Raw genomic sequence first — 20,526 nt, 5'->3', positions numbered from 1 at the left:
GACACACACGGACACTCACACACAATGTTGCACACACACTCAGGTGGACACACAGACGCTCTCACACAGAGCCTCGTATGCACACACTCAGGCGAAGACGCACAGAGCCTCGTGTGCACATACTGAGACGAACACACACACACACACACACACACACACACACACACACACACACACACACACACACACACACACACACACACACACACACACACACAATAGCTGCAGCAGAGAGAACTCAGTGCGCACACACCTAGCCCACCCGGAGCAGGGTCAGATCTCCAGGGAAAGAGTCTCAGTGAGGGGAGAGGATGGGAGGTGGAGCTGTGGTGAAGTTGGTTGGGGTGGGGAGTATCCTACCTGCTGCATATGTCCCAGGACATTCTTCCTGCAGTCGAAAATGCCTTGACCCTCCTCCGAGTACAGATTGTAGATGAAGTCAGTGGAGTAATGTTCGTTGGCTTTCTCATTCCTGCAGAGTGTGTAACATCCCACATCACTGGTGATGGAGGGGCGGTAAAGGGGGAGGTGAGGTGAGAAGGGCAATGAAGAGGGAGGGGTAAGGAAGGAGGCAAGAGTGGTGAGAATGGAGGGAGGTGCTGAGGAGGGAGGGGGGCAAGGAGGGAGGAGCAATGAAGGGGGATGATGATGAGGGGGTGACGAGGAGGGAGGGATGGTGATAGGGTAGGGAGCGGTGAGTGAGGGAGAGGTGGTAAGGGGGAAGGGTGATGAAGGGGGGAAGGTGAAGGGGGCAATCAGGAGGGTGGGCGGTGAGAGGGAGGGGTGGTGAGGAAAGGAGGTGAGGAGGGGCAGTGAGGAAGGAGGCAAGGAAGGAGGGGTGGTGAGGAGGGAGAGAGTGGGCAAGGAGGGAGGGGCGGTAAGGAGGGTGGGAGGGGCAGTGAGGAGGGAAGGAGGGGTCAAGGGAGGGGCAGCGAGGAAGGACGAGGTGAGGAGGGAGAGGGGGCAAGGAAGGAGGGGGGGGCAAGGGCAGTGAGGAGGGAGGGAGGGAGGGGCGGTTAGGAAGGTGTGACAAGGATGGAGGGGCGGTAAGGGGGTAGTGAGTGAGGGAGAGGCAGTGAGGGGGAGGGGCAATGACAGGGGACAATGAGGGGAAGGGGGTGACCAGAAGTGTGGGCGGCAGTGAGAGGGAGGAATAGTGAGGAGGAGGAATAGTGAGGGGGTTGGGAGACGAGGGAGGAAGGAAGGGGGTCTGTACCTCAGGACCAAGCCTCGTTTGACAGTAGTTTTCATTTTCTCTGTCAGATGCTCCACATTGACCTGTCAGAGAGAGAGGGTATGGTCAAATGTCCCTCACCCCTTCCTCACTCCCCTCTGGATGACATCCCCTCACCCTCCTGCCCCTACCACATCCCTCTTCCTCCACTGCATTCTCCAAGCCTCACCTCAATCATCTTGCCCTCCACTCCTTCACCCTCCCCTCACCCTTCCTACCTCATTTCCCCACCCTACCCCTCTGTCCCCTAATCTACCGCCTCCCTCCCCCTACTGCTCTCATCTCTCCCTGCCCACCCCACCTGCTCCCACCTCCCCTCCCCCCCCCCCCCACCCCACTCTCATCTCCACTTTGAAGGTGATTATTATTTAAAATTGTAAGTGGTTGCAACTGTGCAGATGAACTCAGGTGCCATAGAATTGCAAAAGCCTGGTTTGCAGGTGCAGCAGGGATATCGAGGCACCAAATGGAACGTTGGTCATCATTGCGAGGATTGGGTTTAGGAGTAGGGAGGTTCTGCTACAACTGTTCAAGGTCCTGGTGAGGCCACATCTGGAGAACTGCATGCAGTTCTGGGCTCCTTACTTTAGGAAGGATGTACTGGCTTTGGAGGCGATCCAGAGGGGGTTCACCAGGTTGATTCAAGAGATGAGGGGGTTGGCCTATGAGGAGAGATTGAGTTGTCTGGGACTGGACTCACTGGAATTTAGAAGAATGAGAGGGGATCTTATAGAAATGTATAAAATTATGAAAGGCATAGATCAGATAGAGGCAGATGGGGGGAGACCAGAACTAGGGGACATGGCCTCAAGATCCAGGGGAGTAGATTTTGGACAGAGATGAGGAGGGACTGCTTTTCCCAGAGTGGGGTGAATCTGTGGAACTCATTGCCCATTGAAGCAGTGGAGGCGACCTCAGCAAATATATTTAAGACCAGGTTGGATAGATTTTTACATCAGAGGGTAATTTTTTTAAAAAATTTTTATTTTTCACACCATAAACCACATTGATCAAGATACATACATTTTCCTTTTCAAATATAAACAGTTTCGTTTTCTCCCCCCCCTCCCTCTTCCTCTTCCCATCCCACCCTCCCTACCTCCCCTCCCATTCATTTAAAGTTCAGAATCTAAGATACATTAAACCCGTCAAACAATGTTGTCACTCAATAAAAATAAACAAGAAATTCCACTGAGTCAATTCTTTTCATTTCCTTCTCTTTCTGTCATTTTAGGTGGCAGATGTCCCCGGTAGGTTTTCTCTATTGTGCTTCATGTATGGCTCCCATATTTGTTCAAATATTTCCATATTATTTCTTAAATTATATGTTATTTTTTTCTAATGGAATACATTTATTCATTTCTATATACCATTGTTGTATTCTCAAGTTATCTTCTAATTTCCAGGCTGACATAATACATTTTTTTGCTACGGCTAGGGCTATCCTAACAAATCTTTTTTGTGCACCATCCAAATCAAGTCCAAATTCTTTGTTTTTTATGTTACTTAGGAGGAAGATCTCTGGGTTTTTTGGTATATTGCTTTCTGTAATTTTACTTAGTATCTGGTTTAGATCTTCCCAAAATTTTTTCACTTTCTCACATGTCCAGATTGCATGAATTGTTGTTCCCATTTCTTTTTTACAACGAAAACATCTGTCAGATACTGTTCGGTCCCATTTATTTAACTTTTGAGGTGTAATGTATAGCCTGTGTATCCAGTTATATTGTATCATACGTAACCTCGTGTTTATTGTATTTCTCATAGTTCCAGAGCATAACTTCTCCCATGTTTCCTTCTTTATCTTTATGTTTAGATCTTGTTCCCATTTTTGTTTAGTTTTACCATTTGTTTCCTCATTCTCCTTTTCTTGCAGTTTAATATACATATTTGTTATAAATTTTTTGATTATCATTGTGTCTGTAATCACATATTCAAAATTACTTCCCTCTGGTAACCTCAGACTGCTTCCCAATTTGTCCTTCAAGTAGGATTTCAGTTGGTAGTATGCCAACACTGTATCTTGAGTTATATTATATTTATTCTTCATTTGTTCAAAGGATAGTAATTTATTTCCTGAAAAACAATTTTCTATTCTTTTGATCCCTTTTTTCTCCCATTCTCTAAAGGTAAGGTTATCTATTGTAAAAGGGATTAACTGATTTTGCGTCAGTAATAGTTTTGGTAATTGGTAATTTGTTTTATTCCTTTCTACATGAATCTTCTTCCAAATATTGAGCAGATGATGTAATACTGGAGAATTCCTACGTTGTACCAATTTTTCATCCCATTTATATATGTTCAGGTTTCTTCTTCCCTATTTTATCTAGTTCTAATCTAGTCCAATCTGGCTTTTCCCTTGTTTGATAAAAATCTGATAGGTATCTTAATTGTGCGGCTCTATAATAATTTTTAAAGTTTGGCAGTTGTAAGCCTCCTTGTTTATACCATTCTGTTAATTTATCTAGTGCTATCCTCGGTTTTCCCCCCCATTTCCATAAAAATTTCCTTATTATTTTCTTTAACTCCTTGAAGAATTCCTCCGTCAAGTGTATTGGCAATGCCTGAAATAGGTATTGTATCCTTGGGAAAATGTTAATTTTAATACAGTTTATCCTTCCTATTAGTGTTAGTGGTAAGTCTTTCCAATGCTCTAAGTCGTCCTGTAATTTTTTCATTAGTGGATAATAATTGAGTTTATATAGATGGCCGAGGTTTTTATTTATTTGCATACCTAGGTATTGTATTGCTTGCATTTGCCATCTAAATGGTGATTCTTTCTTAAATTTTGAGAAATCCGTATTATTCATTGGCATTGCTTCACTTTTATTTGCGTTAATCTTGTAACCCGACACTTCTCCATATTCCTTCAATTTCTTATGTAATTCTTTTATTGATAATTCTGGTTCTGTTAAGTATACTATAACGTCATCTGCAAATAAACTGATTTTATATTTCTTGTCTTTTATTTTTATCCCTTTTATTTTATTTTCTGTTCTTATCAATTCTGCTAGTGGTTCTATAGCTAACGCGAACAATAAGGGTGGTAGTGGGCATCCCTGCCTTGTTGATCTGCTTAAGTTAAATTGCTTTGATATATATCCATTTACTGTCACTTTCGCCAATGGTCCCTTATATAATGCTTTAATCCAATTAATATACTTCTCTGGTAAACTGAATTTTTGTAATACTTTGAATAAATAATTCCATTCTACTCTGTCAAAGGCCTTCTCTGCATCTAAAGCAACTGCTACTGTTGGAGCTTTATTCCCTTCTACTGCATGAATTAAGTTAATAAATTTACAAATATTGTCTGTTGTTCGTCTTTTTTTAATAAATCCAGTTTGGTCTAGATTTACTATTTTAGGTACATAGTCGGCTAATCTGTTTGCTAATAGTTTAGCTATTATCTTATAATCTGTGTTAAGTAAAGATATTGGTCTATATGACGCTGGTGCGAGTGGATCTTTCCCTGTCTTTGGTATTACTGTAATTATTGCTGTTTTGCATGAATCTGGTAAGCTTTGTGCTTTGTCAATCTGGTTGATTACTTCCAGGAGGGGAGGAATTAAAAAATTCTTAAATGTTTTATAGAATTCTATTGGGAATCCATCCTCTCCTGGTGTTTTATTATTTGGTAGTTTTTTTATTATCTCTTGCATTTCTACTATTTCAAATGGTTCTGTTAATTTATTTTGCTCCTCTATTTGTAATTTTGGTAGTTCAATTTTAGTTAAAAATTCATCTATTTTGTCTTCTTTCCCTTCGTTTTCAGTTTGGTATAATTGTTCATAGAATTCTCTGAAGTTTTCATTAATCTCCGTTGGATTATATGTGATTTGTTTGTCTTTTTTCCTTGATGCCAATACCATTCTCTTAGTTTGTTCTGTCTTAAGCTGCCATGCTAGAATTTTGTGCGTTTTTTCCTCCTAGTTCATAATATTTCTGTTTTGTCTTCATTATGTTCTCCATCTTACATGTTTGTAGTGTTTCATATTTTATTTTTTATCTGCCAATTCTCTTCTTTTAGTTGTGTCTTCCTTCACATTGCTAATTCTTTTTCTATATTTACTATTTCCCTTTCCAACTGCTCTGTTGCCTGATTGTAGTCCTTCTTCATCTTGGTTACATAACTTATTATTTGCCCTCTAATGAACGCTTTCATGCGTCCCATAGTATAAACTTATCTTTCACTGATTCCGTATTTATTTCAAAGTACATTTTAATTTGTCTTTCAATGAATTCTCTAAAATCCTGCCTTTTAAGTAGCATGGAGTTTAATCTCCATCTATACATTCTTGGAGGGATGTCCTCTAACTCTATTGTCAATAGCAGGGGTGAGTGGTCCGATAATATTCTAGCTTTATATTCTGTTTTTCTTACTCTGTCTTGCATACGAGCTGATAACAGGAATAGGTCTATTCTTGAGTATGTTTTATGTCTACCCGAATAATATGAATATTCCTTTTCCTTTGGGTGTTGTTTCCTCCATATATCCAAAAGTTGCATTTCTTGCATCGATTGAATTATAAATTTGGTTACTTTGTTCTTTCTGTTAATTTTTTCCCCAGTTTTATCCATGTTTGAATCCAAATTAAGGTTGAAATCCCCTCCTATTAATATGTTCCCTTGCGTGTCTGCTATCTTCAAAAAAATATCTTGTATAAATTTTTGATCTTCTTCGTTAGGTGAATATACATTGATTAAATTCCAAAACTCCGAATATATCTGACATTTTATCATTACATATCTCCCTGCTGGATCTATCATTTACTCTTCTACTTTAATTGGTACATTTTTACTGATTAATATAGCTACTCCTCTAGCTTTTGAATTATATGACGCTGCTGTTACATGTCCTATCCAATCTCTCTTTAATTTCTTGTGCTCCATTTCAGTTAAGTGTGTTTCTTGCACGAATGCTATATCAATTTTTTTCTTTTTTCAGTAAATTTAGCAGGTTTCTTCCTTTTGATTTGGTTATGTATTTCATTAATATTTAAGGTCATATAGTTCAACATAGCCATTTCATACTTTGTTTATCTTTCCTTTCCGTTTCCTCATCATCACCTTTCCTTCTTATCCATTTCTGCTTTCTTGTTTTGAACACTTTATAAGACAACATTTCTAAAACATCAAACATTTCCCTTATTCTCCTATCTTAAATTTCTTTAACCCCATTATCCCCTCCCCTTCCTGAGTTGCCCTTTATCCCTTGTCGGGCAACCACATCTCCCTTCTCCATTTGGATTTGCGAATTCACTCGCAAGCATCAACTGATTTCGCAGTGACCGTAACTACTCCCCACCCAGCCCCCCCAGAAAAGATTTCAATTTTCATATATAACAAAGGTCACTCTTTTAATTCCCTCCTTACTTCCTCTGTTCCCTTTCATTCCCTTATTAATTCTTATCTATACTCTATATATTTTCCTCTAAATACGGATACACTCATGTACACACATATATACATACACACCTAGAGATATATATATATACATACACACATATACACACATACATATAGTTCGTGGTCATTTTTACTCTCATTACATGTTTTCATCTCTCTGCCTGTTTTGTAGTTGTTCTGCAAATTTTCGTGCTTCCTCCGGATCCGAGAATAGTCTGTTTTGCTGCCCTGGAATAACTATTTTACGTACCGCTGGGTATTTTAACATAAATTTATATCTTTTTTTCCATAGGATCGTTTTTGCTGTATTAAACTCCTTTCTCTTCTTCAGGAGTTCAAAACTTATGTCTGGATAGAAAAAAATTTTTTGACCTTTGTATTCCAGTGGCTTTTTTGTCTTCTCTTATTTTCTTCATTGCTTTCTCCAATATATTTTCTCTTGTTGTATATCTTAGGAATTTTACTAAAATGGATCTTGGTTTTTGCTGTGGCTGTGGTTTCGGGGCTAATGTTCTATGTGCCCTTTCTATTTCCATTTCTTCCTGTAATTCTGGTCTTCCTAGGACCCTGGGAATCCAATCTTTTATAAATTCTCTCATATTCTTGCCTTCATCATTCCTTAAGGCCCATTATCTTTATATTATTTCTTCTATTATAATTTTCCATTATATCTTTCTTCTGAGCTAACAGCTCTTGTGTCTCTTAACTTTTTTATTAGATTCTTCTAATTTCTCTTTTAAGTCCTCTACTTCCATTTCTACGATTGTTTCTCGTTCTTCCACATTGTCCACTCTTTTTCCTATATCTGACATGACCATCTGTATTTTATTCATTTTTCTTCTGCACTTTTAATTCTTCTTTTTATTTCATTAAATTCTTGTCATTGCCATTCTTTTACTGATTCCATATATTCTTTAAAAAAAAATATCCATTGTCTTGCCTTTCCCTTCTTCCATTTCTCTATGTTCTTCTTCTTCTTCTTCCTCTGGGTTGGTCATCTGTTGTTTCCTTGTTTTCTTTTTACTCTCTTCTTTCTTGTTCTCGTTGTTTTCTGTGTTCTCTTCCTGTTGCTGTGTTGCAGCTGTCATCCTCAGCTGTGGAGATCGACTCCTCAGCTGTTTCCTCCCTCCCGTCAGTGTGTTTTTTTTCATGCGCATCACGCATGCGCGAGGAGTCGCGCACTTTTACTTGGCTCTGTGAGCCATTTATGTAGTCCCGAGCTCGGGACTTCCACTGACCCTTAGGGAGTGGGCTTCTCTCTCTGCGGCGGGCCTCCTCGGACAGGTAAGGCCTTCACCTTCTTCTTCCGACGTTCTTTCTTCTTCTCTTCTTCCCGTTGCTTTCGACTTTTCTTTCTTCGCTGCCATTTTCTTCCCACCTTTACTTTTACTTTGTTTTAATTTTTATTCTTGTACCTTTGTGTTTTGTGTATTTTTTAAAAACTTTTCCGGAGAGGGCTGGAGTTCTCTGACCGGCCACTACTCCATCATGTGACTCCTCCATCATAGGGTAATTAAGGGAAATGGTGAAAAGGCAGGTGGGTGGAGATGAGACCATCATCAGATCAGCTGAACAGTGGAGCAGGCTCAACGGGCTGGATGGACAACTCGTGCTCCTAGTTCTTGTGTTCTTTCGCACACCCCCCCCCTTCCCATCTCCCTCCTCCCACCTTGTATCCCTTCTTATCACCCTCCCCCTCTGCCCCAACCTGCAGGTCATGGATGGAGAAGGGATCCTCGTAGATGTAGGCAGCATCTGCCCCCGCGGCCAGGCCTGCCATGGTGGCCAGGTACCCACAGTAACCCCCCATCGTCTCAATGATGAACACACGGCGCTTGGTTCCTGCTGCAGACTGCTTTATCCTGTCACATGTCTGGGAAGGCAGAGACAAACAGAGGGAGGAGTGACAAGGGGAGAAGAGAGAGTAAGAAAGAAAGAGAGGGATAGGGTGAGAGAGAGGGTAGGAGGTGAGAGGAGAGCGGGTGAGAGGGAAGGGAGCAAGAGGGGAGGGGGGGAAGAGAGGAGGGAGAGATGGGAAATAAAGGGAGAGAGGGGAATGGGGGAGAAAGGGTGGAGAAATGGGGAAGAGGGGGAGAGAGAAATGGGAGAAAGGGTGGGAGCGAGAGGGTGGGATGAGGGGGAGAAAGAGAGGGTAGAGAGATAGGGGAGAGAGAGAAGTGGGGAGAGAGAAGGAGAGAGAGGGGGAAGGGAGAAGAGAGAGAAGGGGAGAGAGGGGGGATAGAGAGAGGAAGTAGAAGACAAGGAGAAAGCCTTTTAATATGTTAGCTGATTTTCGGAGGCAGATCTGATATTGGTCAGACGTCTGGCCTCCGATCCTGCCATTCCCTTGATCCCATTGCTCTGTTTCCCAATCCCCTTGTTCCCTCGATCTCCCATCCCTGACACACTCCCCCACTCACGCTGGTGATGGCGTTGAGGGCAGTGTCGGCCCCGATACTGAAGTCGGATCCTGGCACGTTGTTGGAGACGGTGGCTGGGATAACCATCACTGGGATACACAGCTCTTCGTATTGGCAGCGGCCGTCCAGGACTTGCAGGGCCCCAAGGAAGGCCTGGGGGAGAGGGAGGGGTCAGAGATCACAGCAGGGGGTTAGGATAGGGTCCAGGAGTCACACCAGGTGAGGTGGGGTCAGAGGACACAGCAGGAGAGAAATTGAGATAAAGGGAATGTTAAAAGGAGCAGTTGGAGGAGGGGTGGGTAGGTGACACCTCGAACCCTCTTCCTCCCCTCCTCTCACACACCTCAAAGCCACCAATGATAAGGAGGCCATTAATTCCAAACTTGCTGATGTTAGCCACAATTTCAGGCATGTGTTTAGCCGGTAGGACTCTGAGAGAGGGGTGTGGGGGTAGAGAGGGGTGTGGGGGTAGAGAGGGGTGTGGGGGTAGAGAGGGGTGTGGGGGTAGAGAGGGGTGTGGGGGTAGAGAGGGGTGTGGGGGTAGAGAGGGGTGTGGGGGTAGAGAGGGGTGTGGGGGTAGAGAGGGGTGTGGGGGTAGAGAGGGGTGTGGGGTAGAGAGGGGGTGGGGGTAGAGAGGGGTGTGGGGGTAGAGAGGGGTGTGGGGGTAGAGAGGGGTGTGGGGTAGAGAGGGTGTGGGGGGTAGAGAGGGGTGTGGGGGTAGAGAGGGGTGTGGGGGTAGAGAGGGGTGTGGGGGTAGAGAGGGGTGTGGGGGTAGAGAGGGTGTGGGGGGTAGAGAGGGGTGTGGGGGTAGAGAGGGGTGTGGGGGGTAGAGAGGGGTGTGGGGGTAGAGAGGGGTGTGGGGGTAGAGAGGGGTGTGGGGGTAGAGAGGGGTGTGGGGGTAGAGAGGGGTGTGGGGGTAGAGAGGGGTGTGGGGGTAGAGAGGGGTGTGGGGGTAGAGAGGGGTGTGGGGGTAGAGAGGGGTGTGGGGGTAGAGAGGGGTGTGGGGGTAGAGAGGGGTGTGGGGGTAGAGATTAAATTTCACATATTTGCCTGCAGGCTCCTCTACCAGCCATTCCAACCCATCCCCATCCCCATCCCTACGTGCGAGTCCCCTGCTCCTTTATCTCCTCCGATCCCCTCCCAACTGCATCTCCCTGACCCCCTCCACCTCGATCCCCCAACTGACCCCATCTCCGCCTCCCCAACAAACCCTCTCCCGATCCTATCTCCCCAGATACCCCTCTCCTCTCCCCAGACCCTTTTCTTCTTCGATCCCCTCCTGACACCCTACCTTTCCCAAACCCCCCTCCTCCGATCCCCCTTCTGACCCCATCTCAACACCATCTCCCTGAGCCCCCCCCACTCCTCCAATCCGCCTCCTGACCCCTTCTCCCCAGACCTCTCTGCCGTGGGGTTCACTCACCGCTTGGTGCCCAGATTGGCTCCTCCAATGCCAGTCCAGCCACTGACCTGTGGCCAGGTGAATTCCTCGATCTGTAGAGAGAAACTTGTCCGTGAACTACTCTTTACAGACGATGCCGCTTTAGTTGCCCATTCAGAGCCAGCTCTTCAGCGCTTGACGTCCTGCTTTGCGGAAACTGCCAAAATGTTTGGCCTGGAAGTCAGCCTGAAGAAAACTGAGGTCCTCCATCAGCCAGCTCCCCACCATGACTACCAGCCCCCCCACATCTCCATTGGGCACACAAAACTCAAAACGGTCAACCAGTTTACCTATCTCGGCTGCACCATTTCATCAGAGGCAAGGATCGACAATGAGATAGACAACAGACTCGCCAAGGCAAATAGCGCCTTTGGAAGACTACACAAAAGAGTCTGGAAAAACAACCAACTGAAAAACCTCACAAAGATAAGCGTATACAGAGCCGTTGTCATACCCACACTCCTGTTCGGCTCCGAATCATGGGTCCTCTACCGGCATCACCTACGGCTCCTAGAACGCTTCCACCAGCGTTGTCTCCGCTCCATCCTCAACATCCATTGGAGCGCTTTCATCCCTAACGTCGAAGTACTCGAGATGGCAGAGGTCGACAGCATCGAGTCCACGCTGCTGAAGATCCAGCTGCGCTGGATGGGTCACGTCTCCAGAATGGAGGACCATCGCCTTCCCAAGATCGTGTTATATGGCGAGCTCTCCACTGGCCACCGTGACAGAGGTGCACCAAAGAAAAGGTACAAGGACTGCCTAAAGAAATCTCTTGGTGCCTGCCACATTGACCACCGCCAGTGGGCTGATATTGCCTCAAACCGTGCATCTTGGCACCTCACAGTTTGGCGGGCAGCAACCTCCTTTGAAGAAGACCGCAGAGCCCACCTCACTGACAAAAGGCAAAGGAGGAAAAACCCAACACCCAACCCCAACCAACCAATTTTCCCCTGCAGCCGCTGCAACCGTGTCTGCCTGTCCCGCATCGGACTTGTCAGCCACAAACGAGCCTGCAGCTGACGTGGACTTTTACCCCCTCCATAAATCTTCGTCCGCGAAGCCAAGCCAAAGAGAGAGCAACAGAACTCTGGCTCAGTCTCTCTCCACATCATTCCTCCTCCCCACCCTGTCCCATCCCCTCGCCTCCCACCCCTGGGAGATATTGACAGTGACAAACAACACCCTGCCTCCAGCACCCCACACCCTCCCTCCTCCCACAATTGAAAATCAGGCTCACGACTTCCTTGGAAGCCTGGATATATTTGGCACGTCTCCCGTGTCCTCCAACAACTCCGAGAAAAGAAAAGTAGTGGTGGGGATTGGGTGGGTTGGTACTTTATTCACCGTCTCGTCATGAGTTTGTCCCAGGTCAGTTGAATGGGAGGATCACTGCCAGGACAGGACGCGAAGCTCTCTCCTGTCTCCACCCCAGCACCACTGATGTGGATTGGGATGTGGACACTGCCCCCTCTCCTGAAGCCTCAAATCACATGGAAAGTTAGGAGGACCATTGGAACTCGGACATTCAGTGACTCTGGTTGGGGCGGGGGGGGGGGGGGGGGGGAATTCTCTTTTGCTTCACTTTTCCTGACTGTAAGAGGCACTTCAGGCAATTCCTGCCAATGGTGAATCTGTCAGCCTTACAGCAGGATAAAGCTATTTTGTGTAATGTGACCCTGTCTTTAACACGAGAATAAATTGAATCTTGGAAGATGCAATATAATTTTGACAAGTTAAATTTTTTAACAATTTGACCTACAGAACTGTAACAGACCAATTCGGCCCAAATTACACCCCATTAAACTAATGTTTTGAAACCATAGCCCCTGGGAAAACCCATGCAGACACGGGGAGAACATACAAACTCCTGACAGACAGCATGGGATTCGAACCCTAGTCCCAGTCGCTGGGGCTGTAACAGTGTTGCACTGACCGCGACGCCAACCGAGCCGCCCTGGATGTGAGGTGATGATTGAAAAAGTCAAATAGAAGGAGGCCAAATAATGGGGAAGAGTGGCATGCAAAGAAATGGGGAAGAGACACCTCCAGGAACAGGTCAGAATGTCTTCACACACTGGAATGGAGAGACGTTGCAGAGGTTCACAAAATTATTAGTGGCATGGCTGTGGTCACAGTACTCACAGGGGAAAGATTTCCAGGCCTTGAGGGCACAGGTTCAAAATGAGAAAAGGAGGAGAGACAGGAACTGTGCACGGTGCTCCCGGTGTGGTCTGCCCAGGGATACGGAGACGGGACCTGTGTACGGTGCTCCCAGTGTGGTCTGCCCAGGGATACGGAGAGGGAAACTCTGCACGGTGCTCCCGGTGTGGTCTGACCCAGGGACACGGAGACAGGAACTCTGCACGGTGCTCCCGGTGTGGTCTGCCCAGGGATACGGAGATGGGACCTGTGCATGGTGCTCCCGGTGTGGTCTGTCCAAGGGAAACAGGGAACTGGGAAAGTACTCACCACTCCATTTGCCAAACCCTCAAATCCATCGTGAATCACTATCATTTTATGCCCCTGAGTCAGTCCAACACGGACAGCGGAACGGACAGCTGCATTCATCCCGGCTGCAGGGGCACCAACGTTCATTACCGCCAATGTGAAGTTACTCTGTGAGAGAGGAGTGGGAGAGAGGGGGGATGGTAGAGAGGGAGGGTGGTGGGGGAGAGAGAGAGAGGGGGAAGAGAGAAAGGGCGGGCGAGTGTGAGGGGGAGAGGGGGAGGGGGATAGAGAGTGGGGGAGGGAGAGAGAGTGAGGAGGAGATGGGGGGGGGGCGGGAAAGAATCGTCACTAACTGTCCTGTATTGCCCAGATCTGGACCCCATTACTCATCATCAACCACCCCCAAAGAGGAGTGGTGAGAAAATTTTTTTCTCCCCCCCCCACAACCTGAATCCCTTGTCCAAATAGCTGCCCTGCCCACGAGGTTGCAGTCCATGCAGTCCTCCACCACATCCCCCAAACACCGGACGTCACTGCCCTGTCCCTGGGTCCTGAGCACAGTCTCACTCACCTTGCTGGAGGGGATTTCGTGGTGGGACAGAAGGCGATATGTATCCCAGTTATTCTCAAAACTCCTAGAGGGGAAGAGAGGTGGGGGGAGAGTGAGCGGAGGGGGGAGAGGGAGCGGAGGGGGGAGAGGGAGCGGAGGGGGGAGAGGGAGCGGGGGGGGAGAGGGAGCGGGGGGGGAGAGGGAGCGGAGGGGGGAGAGGGAGCGGAGGGGGGAGAGGGAGCGGAGGGGGGAGAGGGAGCGGAGGGGGGAGAGGGAGCGGAGGGGGGAGAGGGAGCGGAGGGGGGAGAGGGAGCGGAGGGGGGAGAGGGAGCGGAGGGGGGAGAGGGAGCGGAGGGGGGAGAGGGAGCGGAGGGGGAGAGGGAGCGGAGGGGGAGAGGGAGCGGAGGGGGAGAGGGAGCGGAGGGGGAGAGGGAGCGGAGGGGGAGAGGGAGCGGAGGGGGGAGAGGGAGCGGAGGGGGGAGAGGGAGCGGAGGGGGAGAGGGAGCGGAGGGGGGAGAGGGAGCGGAGGGGGGAGAGGGAGCGGAGGGGGGAGAGGGAGCGGAGGGGGGAGAGGGAGCGGAGGGGGGAGAGGGAGCGGAGGGGGGAGAGGGAGCGGAGGGGGGAGAGGGAGCGGAGGGGGGAGAGGGAGCGGAGGGGGGAGAGGGAGCGGAGGGGGGAGAGGGAGCGGAGGGGGGAGAGGGAGCGGAGGGGGGAGAGGGAGCGGAGGGGGGAGAGGGAGCGGAGGGGGGAGAGGGAGCGGAGGGGGGAGAGGGAGCGGAGGGGGGAGAGGGAGCGGAGGGGGGAGAGGGAGCGGAGGGGGGAGAGGGAGCGGAGGGGGGAGAGGGAGCGGAGGGGGGAGAGGGAGCGGAGGGGGGAGAGGGAGCGGAGGGGGGAGAGGGAGCGGAGGGGGGAGAGGGAGCGGAGGGGGGAGAGGGAGCGGAGGGGGGAGAGGGAGCGGAGGGGGGAGAGGGAGCGGAGGGGGGGAGAGGGAGCGGAGGGGGGGAGAGGGAGCGGAGGGGGGGAGAGGGAGCGGAGGGGGGGAGAGGGAGCGGAGGGGGGTAGAGGGAGCGGAGGGGGGGAGAGGGAGCGGAGGGGGGAGAGGGAGCGGAGGGGGGAGAGGGAGCGGAGGGGGGAGAGGGAGCGGAGGGGGGAGAGGGAGCGGAGGGGGGAGAGGGAGCGGAGGGGGGAGAGGGAGCGGAGGGGGGAGAGGGAGCGGAGGGGGGAGAGGGAGCGGAGGGGGGAGAGGGAGCGGAGGGGAAAAGACTGGGGAGAGGGAGTGGAGGGGGAGAGGGAGTGGAGGGGAAAAGACTGGGGAGAGGGAGTGGAGGGGGGAAAAGACTGAGGAGAAAGTGGGGAGGACGAGGGGAGGGGTTGGGAGGGGCGGTGTGGATGGGTGGGGGGGTGAGAGGGAGGGGGTAGATAAAGGGCAGAAGGGGAAAAGGGCGGAAGTGTATCGGGGATGATTGTGGGGGGGACGAGTGTGGGAGGAGGGCAGAGGGTCGAGGGCGGAGGGTCGAGGCTAAAGAGGACAGGGAGTGTTGGGTTGAGGTGTGGAGGGCTGAGACCACCTTCCCCGTAGTTTGATGGCGTCATTGAATCGTTTCTCCTCCATCGCCTTGGTCACATCCTTGGTCTGAAAGACAGAGGTCAGTGGGTTAGCCTGATCGACCTGGGGGCCCCTCCCTCTCTCACCTCCCGGTCACCCACTTCCCTCCTTCCCTCCATCACCCAACTCCCACCCTCAAGGCCCCACCTCCCTCTGTCACCCACCCTCCCTCTTACAGACACTCACCATCTGTACGAGCTCCATCAAGGGCAGGCGAATGGCCTGGTTCCCCGACAGGCTCACCACACACGCCGGGGTGTCGGGGGTGGCATCCAGCAGTGCCATGACTGCCTCCACCCCCATCCGGCTCCCCTGTTGCAGAAGGGGAAAGGGAAGAATGAGGGGACAAGGGGAGGTGACAAGAGGGAGGGGTGAGGGGAAAGAGAGGGAGGGGTGAGAGAGGGAGAGAGAGAGGAAATGGGGTGAGGGGGGGTTGAGAAAGGGAATGAGAAGGGGCGAGTGGGGGGGAGAGAGAGGGATGTGGGGTGAGAAAGAAAGATGAGAGGGGAGAGAAGGGGAAGAGAGGGGTGAGGGAGGGAAGAGGGAGGAGTGGGTAAGAGAGGGGGTAGAGGAGAGGTGAAGGAGAAGGGGGGCATGGGTGAGGTGTTAATGACAAAGAGGAGTCAGATCACCCACAATCCTAAAACCTCATCACCCATTTGCTGCCCCTGCCACCTCTGCAACCCCCTCCAACCTCACCACCTCTCCCTCCCTTCATCCCTCACCTCCCTTTCCCACCATCCCTCCCCTTCCTCTCCTTTCCCCACTGCCCCTCTCTCCCTTCTCACCATCCCTCCTGACAACCGCCCTCCCTCCTCGCTGCCCTCTCTCTCCTTCCCTCCCTCCCTCATAACTCACTCCCTGTCATCGGTGGTAGGGAAAGTGTTAGAATCAGTTATTAAAGATGCAATTGCAGTACATTTGGAGAGTAGTGGTATCATCGCTCAGAGTCAGCATGGTTTTGTGAAGGGAAAATCATGTCTGACGAACCTAATAGAGTTTTTTGAAGATGTAACCAGTAGAGTGGATTGGGGGGAATCAGTAGATGTGGTGTATCTGGACTTTAGTACGGTTCTGCACAGAAGACTAGTGTACAAACTTTAAAACCACGATATAGGAGGTATGGTATTAAGGTGGTTGATGGACAGGAAACAAAGAGTAGGAATAAATGGGTTCTTTTCAGAATGGCAGCCAGTGACTAGTGGGCTCCATGCTGGGGCCACAGTTGTTTACAATATATATCAACGACTTAGATGTGGGAATAGACAGCAATATCTCAAAATTTGCAGACAACATAAAATTGGGTAGTGGGGTTGGCTGTGCTGAGGATACTAAGAGGGTGCAGAGTGATTTGGACAAGTTCGGCGAGTGGCCCAAGACGTGGTAGATGCAGTATAATGTGGATAAATGTGAGGTTATCCACTTTGGAGGTAAGAACAGGAAAGAGGATTATTATTTAAATGGTATCTGTTTAGGAAAAGGGGAGATGCAGCGAGACTTGGGTGTTGCTGTGTATCAGTCGTTGAAAGTGGGCTTGCAGGTGCGGCAGGCGGTGAGGAGGGTGAATGGTATGTTGCCGTTCATAGTGAGAGGATTTGAGTCCAGGAGTAGGGAGATCCTGCTGCAGCTGTACAGGGCCTTAGTGAGATCACACCTGGTGTACTGCGTGCAGTTTTGGTCACCTTATCTGAGAAAGGACATCCTCGCCTTGGAGGGGGTGCAGAGAAGGTTCACTAGACTGCTACCGGGGATGGAAGGGCTTGCATATGAAGAAAGGTTGGATAGACTAGGTTTGTATTCTCTGGAATTTAGAAGATTGGGGGGTAGGAGGGGAGATCTCATAGAAACATAAAATTCTTAAGGGTTTAGACGGACTAGATGCAGGAAGGTTTCCAATGGTGGGAAAAACCAGAACCACAGTTGAAGGATAAGAGGGAAGTCTTTTTAGGACTAAGATGAGGAAAAATTTCTTCTCTCAGATGGTGGTGGATCTGTGGAATTCTTTGCCACAGGAAGTAGTTGAGGCCAGTTCCTTGTCAATATTTAAGAGTAGGTTAGATTTGGCCCTTGTGGTTAAGGGGATCAGGGGGTGGAACCGGGTACTGATCAGCCATGATCATATTGAATGGTGGTGTAGGCTTGAAGGGCCAAGTGGCCTATTCCTGCACCTATGTTTCTATGTCTGCTTGGCCCACCCCCCCCACTCCCCCATTCGCTCCTCATCACCCCCAGCTTGGAGAGTGGTAGGATGGTCTTACCAGAATGCGGTCAAAAGCACTGGGTGTTCCTCCTCTCTGAACATGGCCCAATACAGTGACACGTGTGTCAAAGCCAAGACGTTTGGCGACCATCTGTATGAGAAAGGGAGGAAGTGAGAGAGAGAGGGAGTTAGAGAGAGGGGAGGGGACAGGGGAGAGTGAGGGGAAGAGAGATGGGGAGAGAGAGGGAGGGGAGTGAGTGAGGGGGGAGTGAGTGAGGGGGGAGAGAGAGGGGGGAGAGAGAGGGGAGAGAGAGGGGGGAGAGAGAGGGGGAGAGAGAGGGGGAGAGAGAGGGGGAGAGAGAGGGGGAGAGAGAGGGGGAGAGAGAGGGGGAGAGAGAGGGGGAGAGAGAGGGGGAGAGAGAGGGGGAGAGAGAGGGGGAGAGAGAGGGGGGAGAGAGGGGGGAGAGAGGGGGGAGAGAGGGGGGAGAGAGGGGGGGAGAGAGGGGGGGAGAGAGGGGGGGAGAGAGGGGGGGAGAGAGGGGGGGAGAGGGGGGAGAGAGGGGGGGAGAGAGGGGGGGGAGAGAGGGGGGGGAGAGAGGGGGGGGAGAGAGGGGGGGAGAGAGGGGGGGAGAGAGGGGGGGGAGAGGGGGGAGAGAGGGGGGAGAGAGGGGGGGAGAGAGGGGGGGGAGAGAGGGGGGGGAGAGAGGGGGGGGGAGAGAGGGGGGGGGGAGAGAGGGGGGGGGGAGAGGGGGGGGGGAGAGGGGGGGGGGAGAGGGGGGGGAGAGGGGGGGGGAGAGGGGGGGGGAGAGAGGGGGGGAGAGAGGGGGGGAGAGAGGGGGGGAGAGAGGGGGGGGAGAGAGGGGGGGAGAGAGGGGGGGAGAGAGGGGGGGGAGAGAGGGGGGGGAGAGAGGGGGGGGAGAGGGGGGGGGAGAGGGGGGGGGGAGAGAGGGGGGGGAGAGAGGGGGGGGAGAGAGGGGGGGGAGAGAGGGGGGGGGAGAGAGGGGGGGGAGAGAGGGGGGGGGAGAGAGGGGGGGGAGAGAGGGGGGGGGAGAGAGGGGGGGGGAGAGAGGGGGGGGAGAGAGGGGGGGGAGAGAGGGGGGGGAGAGAGGGGGGGGAGAGAGGGGGGGGGAGAGAGAGGGGGGAGAGAGAGGGGGGGAGAGAGAGGGGGGGAGAGAGAGGGGGGGAGAGAGAAGGGTGGAGAGAGAGGGGGGAGATGGGGGGAGAGAGAGGGGAGAGAGAGGTGGGGAGAAAGAGTGAGGAGAGAAGGGGGATGCTAGGGGGAAGGAGAGAGCGGGAAGAGCGAAGGAGAGAATTAGTAGTGAGAGAATGGGGAAGGGGGGGGTGACTCACGTTGCGGATGAACTCGGATGTGATGGCCTTGCCCTCCAGGTCCACTGCCCCCTCAGCCACAATGATCACGTTCAGCCTTGACCCACGGAGACGTGACTGTGGAGGGGACAGGGTCAGGTGAGCCTCATCCTCCAGCGTAAACCCCCCCCCCCACCACATCCCCATTCCCCCTCCTTCACACCCTCCAACCACTCCCTTCCTTGCTGCACATTCATTCCCCATCCCTGCCACCCATATCCCCTCCCCAACTTCCCTTCGACCCACCCCTCACCCAGCAACCCCCCCAACCTCCCCACCCCCTACATCACCCTCACCTCCTCCCCCACAATCCCCTACCCCCGCACCCCAGCATTCCCACGCAACTTCCCCTTACATACTCTCCACACTTCTCCCTTCATCCCCGCGCCTTCCTCATTCCTTCCTTCACTCCCTCCACCACCCCTTTCTCCCCATCACCTTCCCACCTCTCCAACCCACCTCCCCTCTCAACGCCCTTCCCTCTTTGTCCTCCCTCCTCCCTTCGTCCCACTCACCTCATTGAGCCGCTGGCAGATTATCTCCTCCCAGTTCTTTGGTGGGGGGGACTCGGGGATAAAAACCCAGTCAGCGCCACAGGCCAAACCTGTCACCAGGGCCAGGTACCTGTCAACGTGTTGACAGGAGGGTGAGGGGAGGCCAGAGGAGGGTGAAATGGAGGGGGAGACAATTGCATGGGGGGGGGGGGAAAGACAACTGGAGGAGAGTGTCAGAGTGGCGACGCGGAGATGGAGGTGAGGAGATGGTGTGAGGGGGCGAGGGGAGACGGAGGGGCGAGGGGAGACGGAGGGGCGAGGGGAGACGGAGGGGCGAGGGGAGACGGAGGGGCGAGGGGAGACGGAGGGGCGAGGGGAGACGGAGGGGCGAGGGGAGACGGAGGGGCGAGGGGAGACGGAGGGGCGAGGGGAGACGGAGGGGCGAGGGGAGACGGAGGGGCGAGGGGAGACGGAGGGGCGAGGGGAGACGGAGGGGCGAGGGGAGACGGAGGGGCGAGGGGAGACGGAGGGGCGAGGGGAGACGGAGGGGCGAGGGGAGACGGAGGGGCGAGGGGAGACGGAGGGGCGAGGGGAGACGGAGGGGCGAGGGGAGACGGAGGGGCGAGGGGAGACGGAGGGGCGAGGGGAGACGGAGGGGCGAGGGGAGACGGAGGGGCGAGGGGAGACGGAGGGGCGAGGGGAGACGGAGGGGCGAGGGGAGACGGAGGGGCGAGGGGAGACGGAGGGGCGAGGGGAGACGGAGGGGCGAGGGGAGACGGAGGGGCGAGGGGAGACGGAGGGGCGAGGGGAGACGGAGGGGCGAGGGGAGACGGAGGGGCGAGGGGAGACGGAGGGGCGAGGGGAGACGGAGGGGCGAGGGGAGACGGAGGGGCGAGGGGAGACGGAGGGGCGAGGGGAGACGGAGGGGCGAGGGGAGACGGAGGGGCGAGGGGAGACGGAGGGGCGAGGGGAGACGGAGGGGCGAGGGGAGACGGAGGGGCGAGGGGAGACGGAGGGGCGAGGGGAGACGGAGGGGCGAGGGGAGACGGAGGGGCGAGGGGAGACGGAGGGGCGAGGGGAGACGGAGGGGCGAGGGGAGACGGAGGGGCGAGGGGAGACGGAGGGGCGAGGGGAGACGGAGGGGCGAGGGGAGACGGAGGGGCGAGGGGAGACGGAGGGGCGAGGGGAGACGGAGGGGCGAGGGGAGACGGAGGGGCGAGGGGAGACGGAGGGGCGAGGGGAGACGGAGGGGCGAGGGGAGACGGAGGGGCGAGGGGAGACGGAGGGGCGAGGGGAGACGGAGGGGCGAGGGGAGACGGAGGGGCGAGGGGAGACGGAGGGACGAGGGGAGGC

General features: G+C 52.5%; 2 protein-coding genes across 5 annotated transcripts in view; both read right to left on the bottom strand.

The window, feature by feature from the left end:
• LOC138747174 (ATP-dependent 6-phosphofructokinase, muscle type-like) overlaps positions 1-20,526 on the bottom strand; it is a 36,737-nt gene that overhangs the window by 4,292 nt on the left and 11,919 nt on the right. For 3 of the 4 annotated variants that reach the window (XM_069906157.1, XM_069906159.1, XM_069906161.1), the window contains 13 exons: positions 19,195-19,303; positions 18,662-18,757; positions 17,370-17,462; positions 15,298-15,423; positions 15,074-15,138; positions 13,527-13,590; positions 12,977-13,123; positions 10,487-10,557; positions 9,407-9,494; positions 9,064-9,216; positions 8,352-8,516; positions 1,217-1,278; positions 361-472 (listed from right to left, as the gene is read on the bottom strand). In XM_069906157.1, coding sequence (XP_069762258.1) covers positions 361-472; positions 1,217-1,278; positions 8,352-8,516; positions 9,064-9,216; positions 9,407-9,494; positions 10,487-10,557; positions 12,977-13,123; positions 13,527-13,590; positions 15,074-15,138; positions 15,298-15,423; positions 17,370-17,462; positions 18,662-18,757; positions 19,195-19,303 — 1,351 coding nt within the window. The remainder of the gene's footprint in view (positions 1-360; positions 473-1,216; positions 1,279-8,351; positions 8,517-9,063; positions 9,217-9,406; positions 9,495-10,486; positions 10,558-12,976; positions 13,124-13,526; positions 13,591-15,073; positions 15,139-15,297; positions 15,424-17,369; positions 17,463-18,661; positions 18,758-19,194; positions 19,304-20,526) is intronic. The other variant, XM_069906160.1, reaches the window with a different exon arrangement.
• Positions 17,607-18,477, bottom strand: LOC138747472 (uncharacterized; the record flags this gene model as incomplete). Its single annotated transcript, XM_069906718.1, is given in 2 exon segments — positions 17,607-17,754; positions 17,756-18,477. Coding segments are annotated over 2 exon segments (870 nt in total), but the record flags the coding sequence as incomplete, so codon positions are not given.

Source organism: Narcine bancroftii, chromosome 12 (assembly GCF_036971445.1).
Source record: "Narcine bancroftii isolate sNarBan1 chromosome 12, sNarBan1.hap1, whole genome shotgun sequence".
Classification (NCBI taxonomy): Eukaryota; Metazoa; Chordata; class Chondrichthyes; order Torpediniformes; family Narcinidae; genus Narcine; species Narcine bancroftii.
Note: the sequence above shows the minus strand (reverse complement) of the source record. Positions and strands in the feature narration are given on the sequence as shown.